This window comes from Pseudophryne corroboree, chromosome 4, assembly GCF_028390025.1.
Source record: "Pseudophryne corroboree isolate aPseCor3 chromosome 4, aPseCor3.hap2, whole genome shotgun sequence".
NCBI lineage: Eukaryota > Metazoa > Chordata > Amphibia > Anura > Myobatrachidae > Pseudophryne > Pseudophryne corroboree.
This window is the reverse complement of record NC_086447.1, coordinates 584,730,716-584,751,630: the sequence shown is the minus strand read 5'-3', so window position 1 is coordinate 584,751,630 and position 20,915 is coordinate 584,730,716. Positions and strand designations below refer to the sequence as shown.

The 20,915-nt window shown below is 45.5% G+C and overlaps 1 protein-coding gene across 7 annotated transcripts in view; it reads right to left on the bottom strand.

Annotated features, from left to right (window-relative positions):
- MAP3K4 (mitogen-activated protein kinase kinase kinase 4) overlaps nt 1-20,915 on the bottom strand; it is a 219,894-nt gene that overhangs the window by 174,651 nt on the left and 24,328 nt on the right. For all 7 annotated transcript variants that reach the window (XM_063917525.1, XM_063917526.1, XM_063917523.1 and 4 more), the window contains one exon: nt 1,340-1,497. In XM_063917525.1, coding sequence (XP_063773595.1) covers nt 1,340-1,497 — 158 coding nt within the window. The remainder of the gene's footprint in view (nt 1-1,339; nt 1,498-20,915) is intronic.

Here is a 20,915-nt window from a genome sequence, read left to right as displayed (position 1 = left end):
TAGCGTTCACCTCTTGAGGTAATAGAATAGGCGCTTCACTAGTGCAGTTAAACCTTTAAAACATGCACACTCTTGGCAAGCACTAACTAGGTTGTCTGACAAACTTGATGGTCAAAACAGCTCAAATGGCTGCAATCTTTAGCTTTTTCTCCAATATCCTGTATTTTAGCACTTTGTACTAAAAATGTGGGAAAGTTTGTAGTTTGGAGATGGGAAATGAAACTACATACTTTCAAGTGCACTTAGCAAAGTATGTTTTGCATTTTATAGTAACTTAAGTGACTTTTTCTCAAAACTACATTATGGTGAGACTCCTTCTCAGCGATGTGGCACTGCGATATTTATCTGCACACATAACCATAAATTAAAGTCGCCAAAGATTTTTCTGCACACCTCTATAGGGGACAAGGGAAAATAAGCTATTTTACACCTCACTTCTAGTAGCCTAATCTTCTGTCAATCTATAAAACTTCATTATGAAATACCCTACCATGCTCAGACCCTGCTCCTTCCCACCTCTAATGGCTTAAACGCTCTCTGAAAACCCAGCGCTTCATTACAGATTACCCTACGAGTACCTCTCCCAAGTGTGTTAGGGGTATATCCAATTGAAGTTGAAAGCTGCCGTCTGTCGAAAAGATGGCAGTTTTTTACTTTTTAAGGTCGGGTCGTGATCGACTTATTCAATCAAACCCCAAATTTTTCGACAAGTCGAGGAATTCGACTTGTCGAAAAGCACGTGGATCGGCGGAAACCTCGCTTGCTGGAGACGGGTGGATGCTGCCGTGAGCGGCGGCTGTGATGCAGGGACAGAAAGGAGGGACGGGGAGATGCAGGGAGACTTTTTTTAAAAGTTGAATTGAGATGTCATTTGAATAGCCCAGGTCGGATCCATTCCGACAAATGAATGTCGGAATGGATCAGACTTCAATTGAATATACCCCTTAATCTGTCACAAACACACATCAGCAGTGCCCTCTTTACTCTGTTGTCATTTCCAAATTTACTCTTGCTACCTTCTACGTCCCAGTTTTATGTATATCCTGCCTTCCCCACTATCCAATGATGTGAAGCACTGGGGCATCTTACAAATCAACAAATTATAATGAAAATCACTAATGCTTTTTTGTTAATAAAACTGCTCTGTAATTTTTCACTGGACAATAGGGCATATTAATCTTTGTACTGTTCACCATACGGCAAAGTTCCTTTTAAGGACATAATCTCAAAAAACTGCATTACAGATTATCATTGTATGGAACATTGTAATTCAAGATAGGGAAAGATAATTATACTGACATAATTAATGCTATAAAACAAGTAAACAGTATTGTCTTACCAGAAAAGTGTCCCAGCCTGAGCTTCTCCTCCTCGTATGTACGGAGTAATTTCTTTGGTAAAATTCCATTCTTCCTCTAGAAGGTTTTTCAGGCTGTGGGAAGCTTGAGGTAACTGCTGTAACATATGGATCCAGCTACGCATGTAGTCAAAGTACACCTATCATTTGAAAAAGACAGCATATGATTGTCACACTTTGTTTAGGGTTTAGTACATAATAATGAATTTAAAAACACACTAAGTTCCCATCTTGTTTTACACACATATTTAGGTCTTCAGTGCACATGCTGTAGGTGGCTAACTCAGGATAACACACAGGTTACCCAACCCCTAATACTCCACTTGAACAGATCAGAGTGACCAGACATCAAATATGCAACTGGAAATGGGGGTATACTCTGATGGGGTGGGTAGAAAGCATGTCGGATACACAAACAACACTAGCAAACTGGCAAAAAAAAAACCACTAGCCAATAGCTAAATGTATATTCAGACTAGGTAGTTGCATCAGTTCATAAATTTCATATGATGGCCCAGTTATACGTTATAACTATGCATTTGTCATCTAGAGCCAAATAGGGCCATATAACAGACTGTACCTCTGGGAAGCCACAAGACACAAGTGTGTACAGACTTGTTCTGACATAAGTTATTATAAACAGCTTGTGTGACAAGTGTAACCACTTTCAGCATGTTAACAGAAACACCATTTAATGTAGGCTGAAGTCTTACTAGTCTACATTTTTCCCAATAAACAAAATTTTTAGATTTATTAGGGAACAAGGCGGGATCCGGTCTGAAGATCGACAGTGTCTAGGTCGACAATGTTTAGGTCGACCACTATAGGTCGACAGTCACTAGGTCGACATGGATGGAAGGTCGACAGGGTTTCTAGGTCGACATGTGCTAGGTCGACAGGTCTAAAGGTCGGCATGAGTTTTTCACATTTTTTTTCTTTTTTTGAATTTTTACATACTTAACGATCCACCTGGACTACGATTGGAACGGTAAAGTGTGCCAAGCGAAACAGTAGCGGAGCGAAGGCACCATGCCCGAAGCATTGCGAGTGAAGCGAGCCATGCGAGGGGACGCGGTGCACTAATTTGGGATCCCGGTCACTCTACGAAGAAAGCGTCACCAAAAAAAAATAATAATCCTCATGTCGACCTAGCACATATCGACCTAGAAACCCTGTCGACCTTCCATCCATGTCGACCTAGTGACTGTCGACCTATAGTGGTCGACCTAAACATTGTCAACCTAGACACTGTCGATTTGATGAACCACACCCAACAAGGCAATGTGCACATCACCACAATAACAGTCCAAACTTACAGAATAGAGTTTTCACAAAGTGTACATTCATTAGCAGCCATAATACTTATAATATGATGAACTTTGTAAAAGAAAATGTACAGTATGTAAGTAATATGAAGTACAGAAGAAAAAAAAAAAAAAGACACCTGTAACTAATCTGAGGTATGTAAGAATGTAATGTGTTCTAATTATTTCCTCAGCAGGAAGTCACTCACAGCTGATGTAAGCCAAGTACTAAATGAATGTCATAGAGCTTTTGCTTTTTTTGATCTCAACATAAAAAGGAACATTCACATGCCTTGTAAGAGCCAGGTCACCTTTATTTACAAATGTCTGGTTACTTTCCACAGGTTTTATAAACAACCAGTGGATGTTAATGCACACTAGTAATTTTAAATACAAAATGTTTCATAAAGTGCTAAAATATTCCACAAATATAGAAAGAAATTGATTGTAAATGGAAGTGGCTTGTTCAGGGCATGAGACAGAGAATAGGAGAGAGAAGTGAGTAAAAGGAATGTGGTGTCTATAGCCTCAACGTTACGCTTATGCTGCTTTCAGATCGCAAATGCCGGATCCTACCCGGTAAGAGAAACGTGTCCTTACCGGGTGGGATCCAGCATTTGCTCTCCTCTGCTGGCTTTCCGACCCGGCAATATACCGGGTCGATTGCCATAGCAGCGGGGGGCGCAGCAGCAGCAGGGGCGAGGGTGGAGGCGGCGCTGGGAGATGAGCTCATCTCCTGCGCCGCCTCTCCCTATGCTGTGAATGGGAGCCGTGTCGCATCGAAACGGCTCCCAGTCACACTGCACCTGACCCGGTATTCAACCCGGTAATAACCCTTCTTTTTAACCGGGTTGAATTACCGGATCAGGCGACCCGCTAATTCGGCAAAGGCGCTTTCACATCGCACACTGACCCGTTTCGACACGGCAATATGCCGTGTCGATACCGGGTTATTTGTGCGATGTGAAAGGGGTATTAGTGATGGTCGCCTTAGGAGGTAGAGATGGATAGGTTAAAGGAGAGCAGGTGGTGGTCAGAGAGGGGAAATAGGGAGTTAGAAAAAAGGAGATTTATGGTAGACTTCAAATAGTTAAATCTCTTTCTGCGAGGTACACTGGATTCCACAGGGAATAACATTGGGGTGTAGAGTTGGATCTTGATCCGAGGCACCAACAGGCTAAAGCAGGCTTTCCCAACCACGGTCCTCAAGGCACACTAACAGTGCAGGTTTTAGTGATATCCAGGCTGCAGTACAGGTGACTTAATTAGTAGCTCAGTTATTTTGATTTAACCATCTGTGCTGCAGCCTGGATATCACTAAAACCTGCACTGTTGGTGTGCCTTGAGGACCGTGGTTGGGAATGCCTGGGCTAAAGCTTTGACTGTTCCCAGGATGCACTGCACCTCCTCCTCTATAACCCCGCCTCCGGGCACTGGAACTCAGTTTCGTTAACCAGTCCAATGCAGTAGCAGCTAAAAGAGATGGCAGATGTTAGTCACATAGAACCACATTCTCACGACAGGAGAAGGGACCAGTGGATAATGCCATACAAACCCAAAGAAGCTAAGTGCGTCAGGGTGGGCGCCCTGTGAAATCCAGTGTACCTCGCAGAAAGAGATGTAACTATGGTAAGTCTACGATAAATCTCCTTTTCTGCAGCGTTGGTACACTGGGATTCCACAAGGAATACATCGGGGATGTCCTAAAGCAGTTCCTCATGGGAGGTGACGCACCGTAGCGGGCACAAGAACCCGGCGTCCAAAGCCAGCATCCTGGGAGGTAGACGTATCAAAGGCATAGAACCTAATGAACGTGTTCACGGAGGACCACGAAGCATCCTTGCACAATTGTTCAATGGACGCGCCATGGCTGGCCACCCAAAAAGGTCCAACAAACCGAGTAGAATGGGCTTTGATAGCAGCATGAGCTGGGGGTCCAGCCTGCGCATAAGCTTGTGCAATCACCATTCTAATCCATCTGTCCAAGGTTTGCTTATTCACAGGCCAGCCACGTTTGTGAAAACCAAAAAGTACAAAAAGGGTATCTGACCTCCGGATAGAGGCAGTCCTCTCCACGTAGATACGGAGAGCCCGTACCGCATCCAAAGACCTGGTTTGCCTTCCAAAGAACGAAGAGATAAAAGCCAGAACCACAATCTCTTGGTTAAGATTGAAAGAAGATACCACTGGTGCGAATTTGAAGAACTGCCCGGTCACGGTGAAAAATCAAAAAGGGTGGACGACAGGACAAAGCGCCTAAGTCCGACACCCTCCTAGCAGAGGCAATAGCCAGCAGAAACACGACCTTAAGCGTAAGGCATTTAAGGTCCACAGACTCAAGAGATTCAAATGGAGACTCTTGTAGGGCATTTAAGACAACAGACAGATCCCATGCAGCCAAAGGAGGGACATAGGGAGGGTGAATCCGTAAAACACCTTAAGTATGGAATCATCAGGAATAGACAATTTTTCTCTGAAACCACACCGACAAGGCAGATATATGAACCTTGAGGGAGGCCAGACGAAGGCCTAAATCTAGGCCTGGTTGCAGAAAAGCCAAAAGCCTGGAAGTTCTGAACGAATAGGCATCATAATTCTTAGCAGCACACCATGTGAAGTAAGAGTTCCAGACCCTGTAATAAATCTGTGTAGAAGCCGGTTTGCGCGCATTCAACATAGTTTGAATTACCGCCTCAGAGAATCCCTTGGCACTCAGGAGTGAAGCTTCAAGAGCCACGCCATCAAAGCCAGTTTGGTTAGGTCTGGGTAGACACAAGGGCCCTGAATGAGGAGGTCTGGGCATTGAGGAAGTAGAAGAGGACGCTCTATCGATAGACATTGCAGGTCTGAGAACCAATGCCGTCTGGGACACGCTGGAACGACTAGAAGTAGTATTCCTCTTTCTTGAACTTCCGTAGTACCTTGGGCAGGAGAGACACTGGAGGGAACACGTATGGCAGCCGAAAGTTCCATGGATTTGCCAGTGCGTCCACGAACGCTGCCTGAGGATCCCTTGTCCTTGATCCGAAGACCGGTACCTTGTGATAGCGTTGAGACGCCGTCAGGTCTACAACTGGTAGGCCCTACTTGTCCACTAGAAGTTGAAAGACTTCCGGATGAAGAAGACTTCACTATCTGGCGTGAAAGTCCTGATGACTGAGGATATCCGCTTCCCAGTTGAGGACTCTCGGAATGAACGCTGCCGACATTGCTGGCAGATGATGTTCCGCCCAACGGAGGATTTTTGATACTTCCAGCATTGCCATGCGGCTTTGAGTGCCGCCTTGATGATTTATGTACGCCACCGTAGTGGCATTGTCCGATTGTATTTGAACAGGACTGTTCTTTACCAGAGGTAGGGCAAGCGTCAACGCATTGAAATCTGCCCGCAATTCCAGAAGATGTTTATTGGGAGGAGAGATTCCTCCCTGGTCCACCGACCCTGGAGAGGGTGTTGCGCCAACACCGCGCCCCAACCCCGCAGACTGGCGTCCATTGTCAGGAGTACCCAGTTGAAGATCCAGAAGGGACGGCCCCTGCTCAACTGTTGGTCCTGTAGCCACCAGCTCAGTGACAGACGAACCTCCAGAGTCAAAGAGATCATTTGAGACCTGATCCGATGGGGCAGGCCGTCCCACTTGGAAAGGATTAACCTCTGCAGAGGGCGGGAATGAAATGGAGCGTACTCTACCTTGTCGAAAGCCGACACCATGAGGCCTAGTACTTGCATCACCGAGTGTATCGACACTCTTGGGCAAGAGAGGAAGTATCTGAACCTGTCCTGAAGTTTCAGGACTTTCTCTGGAGAGAGAAACAATCTCTGGCTGTGTGTGTCCAGCAGTGCCCCCAGGTGCACCATGTTCCAAGCAGGGACCAGCGAGGACTTTTTCCAGTTAATGAGCCACCCGTGGGCTTGTTTGAATTGGACCGTCCGTTCCAGATGACTGAGAACATCATCTTTGGAGTTCGCCAGGATCAGCAAGTCATCCAGATACGGCAGGATCCTGATTCCCTGACGGCGGAGAAGGGCCGCCATCACGGCCATGACCTTGGTGAAGATCAGAGGGGCCGTGGCCAGTTTAAATGACAGAGCCTGGAACTGATAATGGAGGTTGCCAATAGCAAACCGCAGATATTATTGATGCGAGACGGCAATAGGTATATGCAGGTAAGCATCCTGTATGTCCAGGGATACCATATAGTCATCGGGTTCCATGGCAAGTACAATAGAGCGCAGAGTTTCCATACGGAATTTGGACACTCCCACAAATTTGTTCAATGCTTTTAGGTTGAGTATAGTCCGGAAGGACCACTTTGGCTTCGGAAAGTAAAACGGATTTTAGTAAATCCAACCCGTGCTCCCTCCCTGGTGGATATAGTGGGGTGCCTGTGCATTACAGTGTCCACGCCAGCGGCGCGGTCAGTCTCCTGGGACCGCGATTTACAGGCGAGTCCCACCTGGGGGACCCTCTTACCTCCTCCCTGATGTGCAGCCACGCAATCCCGGAGAGCGTCAGCGGTGGTGTGCCTGAAGACCAATGCGCCTCCGCTGCAAGTACCCGGGAACCCAGCCGCGGGAGTATGCAGCACTGCTGGGAAGGTGATGGAGCCACAGCACAGAAAGTCAGAATGACAAACAGTGCTGCTGCCCTTTAATCTTCTCAAAAAGCTCTTTCCAGGACTGCCTAGCGCAGCCCCCCCTCCCCCTGTTAGTGACCTGTTCTGCAGGCACCAACTTACAAACTGAGCTCCAGTGCCCGGAGGCGGGGTTATAGAGGAGGTGGTGCAGTGCATCCTGGGAACAGTCAAAGCTTTAGCCTGTTGGTACCTTGGATCAAGTTCCAACTCTACACCCCGGTGTATTACCTGTGGTATCCAATGTAACCAGCTGCAGAAATCAGAAATATCACAAAAGGTGAGTGAAGACCAGATTCCGTGAGGTCCACTGGGAGAGACCAAGTGAAGAGGTGAGGTTAAGGAGTTTAGAGGCAGGGGATTGTGACGGGGATATCGATAGGGATGTTGAAATAGTCTAGGATAATGGAGGTAATGTGCTCTGTTGGAATGATGGAGAAAGACTTTTTGTGATGGATATTATTAAACCCAAAACACCCACACTACATCGGAGCAGGATTCAGCAAAGGCCTGCTGCTCTGCATCAATGGTCATCCAAGCAATCGGAGTACATGCTTGTGTGTACTGCAGGCCCATTCTCAAAAGAATCAACAATTCGCTTTTCCAGTGGAGTTCAAGGTCTGCGACCACAGCTTAAAAGAAATATACTACAGAAGTATGAAAAGAGCCATGCAACAAGCCACTACAAAGATTTCTAAAAACAAACTAGTCGGTTTTTAGAATGTTGTTGGTACAAGGATATATTAAACCTTACATTTACATTACATAAGAAAATGTTCTCATCTCAAAGAAATGCTTACTACTCCTTGTTACTGGAAACATAGAATGAAATATGATTAAATGCTTGTGTGCATTGGGGTAAATCTAGGCGTTCCCTCAAAGAGCATATAATAATATTATCTAAAATTATAGGTTGATGTATAGAGATAGAGGATCAGTGTCATTAGGAATTACATATTGTATTATACGCTTTGTAGCATCAAAGGCAAAACTAAAAACAGTAATTGAGCCAGTTTCAAACAATTTTTACACAAACTAAGAACAAAACAATAAAATTACTTTTTTGATTCACAAACACAATTTTCAAATTGGTTAAATCAACATTTTAAAACAAATGCTTACTGTACCAGACTTGTTGCCTAACGAGTTACTCAAGATTACTTGATATGAAACGCTGACTCAAAAGTTCTTAAAAGACCAGGCACCATTACGGGAGTTGCTACATTTAAAAATAGACTTCATCTGTCTGAATAATCTTCTAAAAACAATGCTGACAATGACTTGTGTGATTTGTAGGAGAAAAAAAACATATCCACTCTCACCCAAGGCAGGTTATCATCAAATGCTCTTGATGCCACCATAATAAAAACTGAAATAACTTATAGCCATCATACAAGATTATATTAGACACTTCATGTCATTTAATTATTAATTTCTTAGAATGCAATCAAGTTGAGACATATTTAGAGGGGAATAAGTGCATATATGATCTGGTGTGTGTCAAAGTCAAAAAATATTGCAGTACACACATCACGTACAAACCACACACACATGGCCTCTGCGCGTGTACTTGTTCTGCCGTGCGTGCACATATCCGCAATTTGCGTATGGTCGCTCCCGCGGTCCTGCGCATCAGCGCGTGGTATGGGTATTTACGGTAGAGTTTGTGAACGCATGGAGAGCTATCAAAACACATTACATATTTAATCCAAATAGTGCACAATGTACACATAGTCCCCCTGCACCACATATGAAATAAACAACAGTTTAAATGGTTTCAGAACAAAGGGATTCGCCTTTACAGAATTGGAGGGGACAGAACAAGGTCATAAGGTGGTGTTTGGTATCCAGCTGTAGGGTATTTTAAGGGTATCATTCCGGTGTTGGTTTGAGGAAGATCGCATGTTCCAGCGGATAGTTATGAGCAGAAGCAGAATATAGATATAAACTGTATTTACTGTACATTATGTATGCGGCGGGAATCCAGAGTAGACCTCCCACAAGAGCAGTTGGGAAAGACATCGCCTACCTATTCAAACCGACCTCTGACCTCTCCTGTACTGTAAAAGTGCATTCCTGTGTCCAATGGACAAAGGGATTACAGTATCTATTGTATTGCTTTTGGAAGAAGTGTATAAAGAGAGCCTGCTTCTGGCCTGGTGAGACACAAGACTCACAAAGTAATCTATTTGATGACCAAGGACCGGGCCGGGAAGCGCAAGCGAATCTACTCAAGTATGTACCATTGAATGTAGCCATTTACTCTGTTATATTGTATTGTATTATTTGTATTGTAACCCCCTTTCAGCAATAATCCACTGTGGTGTCGGAACCCAGCGGTTAAATCACAATTGGTGTCGTGTCTTCATTGCCCTGCTAAGGTTTAAAGTGTTTTATCATTGCATTGCATTACTGTAAAGGTTTAAAGTGTATCTCTGGGTGTGTGCGCGCTGTGTGTACTTTGTACCCCCAGCGCTGCGTTTGTATGCTAAGTCCGTACAGTGATACGGGACTCCGTACGCAAACAGCATATAAAGTACGTAGCGTGTGTACTAAGTTTAGCGGCCGCAGCGGCTCCATGGTAAAGTGTATTCTAAGTGTGTATAAGTTATAGCTTTCTTTCCTGTAAAATAATCGACATTATAATGTGATACTAAATGCCAGCGGTCACATGATTGACCATGGTATCCCAACGTTTAGAACGCCGACAGGGTAATCCATTTACCTCTCCCCTGCCCCTTATCCCAACTCCCAACCCACCTGGAATGGCGGCTAGGGCTAAGATAGTGGGGGTGGCGACTACGACTAAACCCCCCTGTAGTGCTTAACTCTATCGCCCCAAACCGAGCCCTAACCTTAACCGGCACCCCAATACTTAGCTTGGGGATGTGGATGTTCCGGCGGAGTGGTGTGGGATTCCGGCGTATGTTACCTGACGGCCGGCATCCAGACCGTCGGGATGCTAACCACATCCTGATCTGTCAATTTGGGTACTAAGCCAATTAGCAAAGTGGGCTAGCATGGTGATTGTATTACGTGCCATCTCTCAGGAAGTGATGGCAAGAGCAAGCGGACATGGAGCAGGCTGAGACAATAGGGCACAGACTGCTGTAAGTACACAGGGCAGGCTTTTGATCGGACCCATTCCCAAGACAAATCAGGGGAAAGTAAAAGACATTTTCTAGTATAAGCTATTATTAGTGTGCACAAACCGAAAACAAATCTGTTACCTGGCCCTATAAATATCATTTTGTCATTTACCAACCCTGAAAGAACATTAGGGGTCATTCCGAGTTGATCGCTAGCTGAAAATGTTCGCTGCGCAGCGATGAGGCAAAAAAAGGCACTTCTGCGCATGCATATGCGACGTACTTTCACAACGAACTATGTAGTTTCACACAAGGTCTAGCGAAGCTTTTCAGTCGCACTGCTGGCCGCAGAGTGATTGACAGGAAGTGGGCCTTTCTGGGTGTCAACTGACCGTTTTCAGGGAGTGTTCGAAAAAAACGCAGGCGTGGCTGGGCGAACGCAGGGCGTGTTCGTGACGTCAAAACAGGAACTGAATAGTCTGAAGTGATCGCAAGCGCTGAGTAGGTCTGAAGCAACTCTGAAACTGCACAAAATTATTTTGTAGCCGCTGTGCGATCTTTTCGTTCGCACTTCTGCTAAGCTAAAATACACTCCCAGTGGGAGGCGGCATAGCGTTTGCACGGCTACTAAAAACAGCTAGCGAGCGATCAACTCGGAATGACTCCCATAGTCTCCTGCCCCTCCCCCCCACTTTTTCCTTTTTTTTTTTTTTTTTTTTACTTTTACACACTCATAGATGCATTGGTCTGCCCGACATTTGCAATTTGAACCACAGCCAATGACAGGAGATGGAGAATTGAGTCAATAGTAGAACTACTAATCAATTTGAGATAGTGATAGATTTTTACGTAAAATACATTGAGTTTATTACACCTGCGATTGCCCAGGATTATCCAGGTCTGACACAGACAAAAACACAAATGGACTACTGTGACTTTATCAACTCTTCTACCCCTTTTAATGTATGGGTAGAATGCTGTATTTTGGGATACATTTTAATGTGTAATGTGTTTTGCAAGCATATATAAAAATAGGAAACAAATGGGAAACCTACTTGCAACAACCATCTGCAACTTCAAAATTCCCTGATCTATCCTTACAACACGACAAATATGTTCCGCATCATTTAAATCTAGGATCGCCAGAATATCCCTTTACTCCAGGGCACCTATGATTTACACAGGTTCTGTAGCAGGCCAATATTCAAGCTTGCATTTCACCTGGTTTTAATCAGCCACAGAACCTGTGTAAATCCTAGCCATCACGGATTACAGGGTAGTGTTCACATTAGGCTGTTTTAGCATAACACCGCGCCCTGCCCGATTTTAAAGTGGCAAAATGTGCCATGCCCTAATCACGGCGCCCTGCTTAAACAGCCTACCTAGAGCCATCCCACCCACTGTGTCCCACAGGTGGGAAAAGTTGCTGTTTCCAATCGGAACATATGCCATGTGTATGCACATGGCATCTATTCACACCGAGTACAGAGTTTGGGGGCAGCTGGGCACTCCCCCATGAGTGATGCCAACAAGGCTGCACCCACTCCACGGGTAGTCGACACTCATTAGGTCGACCACTGAAGGTCGACATTGCCATTAAGTCGACATTCATTAGGTCGACATGTACTAGGTCGGCAGGTCAAAAGGTCGACATGAGGTTTTTGACTGTTTTTGGTGTCTGTCTCTTCGCAAAGTGACAGGGAATCTAAATTAGTGTACCCTGTCCCCTCACTTCGCTCACCATGCTTCGGGCAAGCTGCTTCGCTCAGCACAGATTACAGTTCCAATCGTTAAGTATGAAAAAATTAAAAAGATGAGTTTAAAAAAAAAAAAAACTCATGTCAACCTTTTGGCCTGTCGATCTAGTACATGTCGACCTAGCAGCCATGTCGACCTAACGACCATAACCCCAAACCACGACTGACTATGCTCCCTTGTCAGAAGCACCCATGCAGAGAAGCTCTACCAGCCCCTGTTCTGTTGGGAACCCTAAAAGGCATATTATGGAAAGCCTATTTAAATTAATTTAAACTAAGGACATTATTTCACCATTTAAACACATTTGAAAATACTTTATTATTAAGAGGGGTATACCATATTTGCTGCACAGTTCACATAATTCTGGAGGTGCAAACTAAAAGCTGCAATTTCTCTGGTGTGAAAGCAACATTAACACTACTACATTTTTCTAATGGAATACCACAAAAGTTGCTGAAACAGTTCTTTGAAGAGGTAAACAGTCTTGCAACTTAATTCATGTCAAATTGAATCTGCAATATGTGCATGTTTTCATATCAGAATCTGCTGTTGGTGCTGAATATGCAGTGTAACAGCCCTCCATGTTTAAAAACCTTGCGACAGTAGTCACAATGACCACAAGTAAAGTCAGTCTGAACTTAAAAAACAAAACACAAATGTTGAGCGGCACGATCAGCTTAGGAGTATTACCCACTGAAATAGCCATTAAGGGAACATGGGGTATAAAACAGTCACCAAAAAGAAGACAATCATGTGCAACAAATATTTGCCCAACAAGACCGATGGACTAGGCAGTAAGAGCCCGCTGATGTTAAAGTTCAGGAAGTGGAGACAGTAGGCAAAAAGCGAGATATCTTTAAGTTAGGAAACAGAAGCGATGTTGAAGCATGTAAACTGTGCAGGCCAGGTGCCGTTAAAACCATGAAGTAAAAATAAGAAATTACTCACCGGTAATTCTATTTCTCGTAGTCCGTAGTGGATGCTGGGAACTCCGTAAGGACCATGGGGAATAGACGGGCTCCGAAGGAGACTGGGCACTCTAAAAGAAAGATTAGGTACTATCTGGTGTGCACTGGCTCCTCCCTCTATGCCCCTCCTCCAGACCTCAGTTAAGGAAACTGTGCCCGGAAGAGCTGACATTACAAGGAAAGGATTTGGAATCCAGGGTAAGACTCATACCAGCCACACCAATCACACTGTACAACTTGTGATAACCATACCCAGTTAACAGTATGAACAATAACTGAGCCTCATTCAACGGATGGCTCATAACAATAACCCTTTAGTTAAGCAATAACTATATACATATATTGCAGAAAGTCCGCACTTGGGACGGGCGCCCAGCATCCACTACGGACTACGAGAAATAGAATTACCGGTGAGTAAATTCTTATTTTCTCTGACGTCCTAGTGGATGCTGGGAACTCCGTAAGGACTATGGGGATTATACCACAGCTCCCAAACGGGCGGGAGAGTGCGGATGACTCTACAGCACCGAATGAGCAAAGGCAAGGTCCTCCTCAGCCAGGGTATCAAACTTGTAGAACTTAGCAAATGTGTTTGAACCCGACCAAGTAGCAGCTCGGCAAAGCTGTAAAGCCGAGACCCCTCGGGCAGCCGCCCAAGAAGAGCCCACCTTCCTTGTGGAATGGGCTTTTACTGATTTAGGATGCGGCAATCCTGCCGCAGAATGAGCTTGCTGAATCGTGATACAGATCCAGCGCGCAATAGTTTGCTTTGAAGCAGGAGCACCCAGCTTGTTGGGCGCATGCAGGATAAACAGCGAGTCAGTTTTCCTGACTCCAGCCGTCCTGGCTACATAGATTTTCAAAGCCCTGACTACATCTAGTAACTTGGAGTCCTCCAAGTCCTGAGTAGCCGCAGGCACCACAATAGGTTGGTTCAAATGAAACGCTGATACCACCTTAGGGAGAAATTGGGGACGAGTCCTCAATTCTGCCCTGTCCATATGGAAGATCAGATAAGGGCTTTTACACGACAAAGCCGCCAATTCTGACACACGCTTAGCCGAAGCTAAGGCCAATAGCATGACCACTTTCCACGTGAGATATTTTAGCTCCACGGTCTTAAGTGGCTCAAACCAGTGGGATTTCAGGAAATCCAACACAACGTTAAGATCCCAAGGTGCCACTGGAGGCACAAAAGGGGGCTGAATATGCAGCACTCCCTTAACAAACATCTGAACTTCAGGCAGTGAAGCCAGTTCTTTTTGAAAGAAAATAGATAGAGCCGAAATTCTGGACCTTTATGGATCCCAATTTTAGGCCCAAAGTCACTCCTGACTGTAGGAAGTGCAGGAATCGACCAAGCTGGAATTCCTCTGTAGGGGCCTTCCTGGCCTCACACCAAGCAACATATTTTCGCCATAAACGGTGATAATGTTGTGCTGTCACGTCTTTCCTAGCCTTTATCAGCGTAGGAATCACTTTAGCTGGAATGCCCTTTTCCGTTAGGATCCGGCGTTCTACCGCCATGCCGTCAAACGCAGCCGCGGTAAGTCTTGGAACAGACAGGGCCCCTGCTGTAACAGGTCCTGTCTGAGAGGCAGAGGCCATGGGTCCTCTGAGATCATTTCTTGTAGTTCTGGGTACCAAGTTCTTCTTGGCCAATCCGGAGCAATGAGTATAGTCCTTACTCCTCTCTTTCTTACTATCCTCAGTACCTTGGGTATGAGAGGAAGAGGAGGGAACACATAAACCGACTGGTACACCCACGGTGTCACTAGTGCGTCCACAGCTATCGCCTGAGGGTCTCTTGACCTGGCGCAATATTTTTTTAGCTTTTTGTTGAGGCGGGACGCCATCATGTCCACCTGTGGCCGTTCCCAACGGTTTACAATCTGCTTGTAGACTTCTGGATGAAGTCCCCACTCTCCCAGGTGGAGGTCGTGCCTGCTGAGGAAGTCTGCTTCCCAGTTGTCCACTCCCGGAATGAACACTGCTAGCACGTGATTTTCCGCCCATCGGAGAATCCTTGTGGCTTCTGCCATCGCCATCCTGCTTCTTGTGCCGCCCTGGCGGTTTACATGGGCGACCGCCGTGATGTTGTCTGATTGAATCAGCACTGGTTGGTTTTGAAGCAGGGGCTCTGCTTGGCTCAGGGCGTTGTAAATGGCCCTTAGTTCCAGTATATTTATGTGTAGTGAAGTCTCCTGACTTGACCACTGTCCTTGGAAGTTCCTTCCCTGAGTGACTGCCCCCCATCCTCGGAGGCTTGCGTACGTGGTCACCAGGACCCAGTCCTGTTTGCCGAATCTGCGGCCCTCGAGAAGATGAGCACTCTGCAGCCACCACAGCAGAGACACCCTGGCCCTCGGGGACAGGTGATCAACCGATGCATCTGAAGATGCGATCCGGACCATTTGTCTAACAGATCCCACTGAAAGATCCTTGCATGGAACCTGCCGAAGGGAATTGCTTCGTAAGAAGCCACCATCTTTCCCAGGACTCGCGTGCAGTGATGCACTGACACCTGTTTTGGTTTCAGGAGGTCCCTGACCAGAGATGACAATTCCTGGGCCTTCTCCACCGGGAGAAACACCTTCTTCTGTTCTGTGTCCAGAATCATGCCCAGGAAGAGCAGACGCGTCTCAGGAATCAGCTGCGACTTTGGGATATTCAGAATCCAGCCGTGCTGCTGCAACACTTCCCGAGATAGTGCTACGCTGACTAACAACTGCTCCTTGGACCTCGCCTTTATAAGGAGATAGTCCAAGTACGGGATAATTATAACTCCCTTCTTCCGAAGGAGTATCATCATTTCGGCCATTACCTTGGTAAATACTCTCGGTGCCGTGGACAGACCAAACGGCAACATCTGGAATTGGTAATGACAGTCCTGTACCACAAACCTGAGGTACTCCTGGTGAGGTGGGTAAATGGGGACATGCAGGTAAGCATCCTTGATGTCCAGCGACACCATAAAATCCCCCTCTTCCAGGCTTGCAATAACCGCCCTGAGCGATTCCATTTTGAACTTGAACTTCCTTATATAAAAGTGTTCAAGGATTTTAAATTTAGGATAGGTCTCACCGAACCGTCTGGTTTCGGTACCACAAACATTGTGGAATAGTAACCCCGTCCCTGTTGAAGGAGGGGAACCTTGATTATCACCTGCTGGAGGTACAGCTTGTGAATAGCCGCCAGTACTACCTCCCTTTCCCTGGGAGCAGCTGGCAAGGCTGATTTGAGGCAACGGCGAGGGGGAGTCGCCTCGAACTCCAGCTTGTATCCCTGAGATACAACTTGTACAACCCAGAGATCCACCTGTGAGCAAACCCACTGGTTGCTGAAGTTCCGGAGACGCGCCCCCACCGCACCTGGCTCCACCTGTGGAGCCCCAGCGTCATGCGGTGGACTTAGTGGAAGCAGGGGAGGATTTTTGTTCCTGGGAACTGGCTGCCTGATGCAGCTTTTTTCCTCTACCCCTGCCTCTGGGCAGAAAGGATGCGCCTCTGACCCGCTTTCCTTTCTGAGGCCGAAAGGACTGTACTTGATAATACGGTGCTTTCTTAGGCTGTGAGGGAACTTGAGGTAAAAAAGTCGACTTCCCAGCTGTTGCTGTGGATACGAGGTCCGAGAGACCGTCCCCAAACAATTCCTCACCGTTATAAGGCAAAACCTCCATGTGCCTTTTAGAAACAGCATCACCTGTCCACTGCCGAGTCCATAATACTCTCCTGGCAGAAATGGACATTGCATTAATTCTAGATGCCAGCCGGCAAATGTCCCTCTGTGCATCCCTCATATATAAGACGACGTCCTTTATATGCTCTATGGTTAGCAAAATAGTATCCCTGTCGAGGGTATCAATATCGTCTGACAGGGTATCAGACCATGCTGCTGCAGCACTACACATCCATGCTGAAGCAATAGCAGGTCTCAGTATAGTACCTGAGTGTGTATACACAGACTTCAGGAAAGCCTCCTGCTTTCTATCTGCAGGCTCCTTTAGGGCGGTCGTATCCTGAGACGGCAGTGCCACCTTTTTCGCTAAGCGTGTGAGCGCCTTGTCCACCCTAGGGGATGTTTCCCAACGTAACCTATCCGTTGGCGGGAAAGGGTACGCCATCAGTAACCTCTTAGAAATCACCATTTTTTTTTATCAGGGGAACACCACGCTTCTTCACACAATTCATTTTACTCATCAGATGGGGGAAAAGTCACTGGTTGCTTTTTCTCCCCAAACATAATACCATTTTTGGTGGTAACCGGGTTAATGTCAGAAATGTGCAATACATTTTTCATTGCAGTAATCATGCATCGGATGGCCCTTGTGGACTGTACATTTGTCTCATCCTCATCTACACTGGAGTCGGACTCCGTGTCGACATCTGTGTCTGCCATCTGAGCTAGCGGGCATTTATGAGCCCCTGATGGCCTCTGAGACGCCTGGGCAGGCGCGGGCTGTGATCCCTGCTGTCCCAAGGCTGCTGCGTCATCAAACCTTTTTTGTAAGGAGTTGACACTGTCGGTTAATACCTTCCACATATCCATCCACTCCGGTGTCGGCCCCGTCGGGGGCGACACCACACATATCGGCTCCTGCTCCGCCTCCACGTAACCCTCCTCATCAAACATGTCGACACAGCCGTACCGACACATCGCACACACACAGGGAATGCTCTGACTGAGGACAGGACCCAACACAAAGTCCTTTGGGGAGACAGAGAGAGAGTATGCCAGCACACACCACAGCGCTATATAACACAGGGATTTACACTAAAAAGAGTGATTTTTCCCAATAGCTGCTTATTATCACAATTGCGCCTAAATTTATGTGCCCCCCCTCTCTTTTTTACCCTTGTTGTAATGGATACTGCAGGGGAGAGCCTGGGGAGCGTCCTTCCAGCGGAGCTGTGAAGAGAAAATGGCGCTGGTGTGCTGAGGAAGAAGGCCCCGCCCCCTCAGCGGCGGGCTTCTCCCGCATTTTGTATAATATTAATGGCGGGGGTTTTTGCACATATACAGTTTTATAAACTGTATTAATGTGCATTTTGTGCCAAAAGGTAATCTAATTGCTGCCCAGGGCAATTGAAAGGAGGAAACAACCAAAGATATCAAGCACCATCGCACGTACGGTCCCCAGGTCCCGGCGGTCTCTGTTGAGACTGGAGTGCTGTGGGGGGGGTCCCCGCTGAGCGCACCCTTTTGCCCACTGCAGCTGCCGCACAGCAAGCCGAATACAGCTCCCAGTAGACACATGCACTCACACTGCATGCAGCTATAGGCAGCACACAGTGCCTAACTAAAAAGAAAGCAGAAAAACTTACCAAAAAGTAAAAATCATTAAGCTATAAGGGCTGCACAGCAGCTCCTGAAAACCCTGCTCCATGAGGCACCTAAAGAAGACGGATATTCTGGGGTTGCAGGGGGGAGGAGCTTAGAATGTAAAGCTACAGTATAGTTTATGTGCCAACTCCTCCAGACAACCTGCAAACCCATGGTCCAGAGAAAGACTGCATTATAGAAGGCGATTACTTTTTTCTTTGATTTGACACAAGATGGGGAAGATCTAGACTTCAGACCTCCCTATCTGTGGAATATTTTCTTTTTTGTGTCTTGTATTAGTGACTGTCTGGTATTCCCTTTTTATAAAGCAAGGGCTCCAACATGTGTTTGGCCAGTGTAGGGAGACAGCGCATAATGTGCATTCCCTAGCATGTGGAAAAATATCATTTTTCTGTAACGCAGGATATCATCGTCGCTTGATCACAGGTTCACGAGACATTAGGCCTTATTTCAAATAATGTGCCCTCTGGTGTACACTACCGGTGCAATTATGGGGGCTGCACAGTGGTTTATAGTCACTGAAAACTCTATAGTGCATTAAACGTTTTTATTTTCAATACTCTACCTAGCAAACACCAATTAATAGTATCTTGCTACTGGTACCAATTAAAGGACTGTGCGGACTAGTAACAACATGGCTCGCATTACACCAGGGAGGGGCCTTGTGACGTATCGTACTCCTGGTGATCCCTGCATTGCACTTGGAACTGGTGTGGTCTGACTCTCGGCGGTTACAGAGTGGCGACAACAAGGTACAGAATCCCAGCAGTAGAGTGGAGCAGTGTTGGAGATTGCACGGGGGAAATACATGAGAGCTGTGTGGTAACCGGTTCACACAGTCTTTTAATAGGTACAAGCAGCAAGATATATTTAATGCACTATTAAGCACCCTCTCTTCAATCAATCTTTTCAGAAATACCACATGTAGGACTTCAGGCTTTTATGAGGGGAGCAACGGTCCGGAAAGAACTGTGGATCTTCGTGATTGTACTGTTGACAAGGCTGGTGAATACATTTATATGAAAGATGCAAGGTACTTTCAGGAGTCCAGAAACTCTCTGACCTTTTATACACACACACACCGATTACAAGCAAACAGATCACAGGTGAGGATGGTTACCTGTAGTAGCCATTCAAACCAGTTTGTGTCAACTTGTGTGCATGTTATCATGGCCAAAATCTCCAGGGTATGTAAACTTTTGATCAGGGTCATTTGGGTAGTTTCTGTTGTCATTATGATTTGAAAAGAGTAAACACAGTTGTTTGACAATAAATGGCTTCACCCAACCACTAACCATGAGTGAAAGAAAAGTTTGTGAGTTATCATTCATATTCTCTGATAAATGGCCAGAAAATCACAAATTCTGCTAGGTTATGTAAACTTATGTATACATACACATACATACATACATACATACACACACAAACTGGACCCCGGCACTCCGGACTGACGTGAATACTGCTCCGGTGCCTTCCCTTCAGGGCTTACCACCTCTGTTAGTATACATTTCCTTGGAGAGGGCGGCACTCAAAGACTTGGCAAACGATATAGGTGAAGAAAAACCCCACAGGGCAACCTTTATTGTGACGTTTTGGGGACTCACCCCTTCCTCAGACTGAGGAAGGGGTGAGTCCCCGAAACGTCACAATAAAGGTTGCCCTGCGGGGTTTTTCTTCACCTATATCGCTTGCAAAGTCTTTGAGTGCCGCCCTCTCCATGGAAATAAAATTATATATATATTTGCTGCTAACACCTGAGCCACAGGTGGGGAAGGATACTGTGTCTGCATTATCACTAGGAGGGCACCCTGGCATTTTGTTTATTGTTTTTGCGTGAGTGCCGGATAACTTTGTTCTATATATATATATTATATATATATATATATATATATATATATATATATATATATATACACACACACATATATATATATATATATATATATATATATATATATATATATATATATATATATACACACATTTTATATATATATATATATATATATATATATATATATATATATATATATATATATGTATACATACACACACACCAAATGTTTAGGTTTAAGTCAATAAACAACCATGATAATCTTTTAGACTACTTAAGGCCAATTCTCTGCACAATGGAAATTCTGCAGAGACTATTTTCGCTAGAAGTAACACGATGAAACAGAAGTATTAAAAATATAGTTAGTTGCCTTAATTCAATATACTGTTTGGAGATCAAGATGCCTCCAACCAGAGGTGGAACCATAATCATGTGGGTGACCCTAGGCAACTAATAATGGCCTAAAAGGCCAAAAGGCAGCAGAGGACATGTGTAGATATTTCAGCACTTATATTTACTGTCTTACTACAATTTGTATGTATAACTTATATAGGGGTTTACAAAACAAACCTAAGTAATTGTCACCTTCATGCACATGTTTTACAGCCAACAATGTAAAACCAAAAC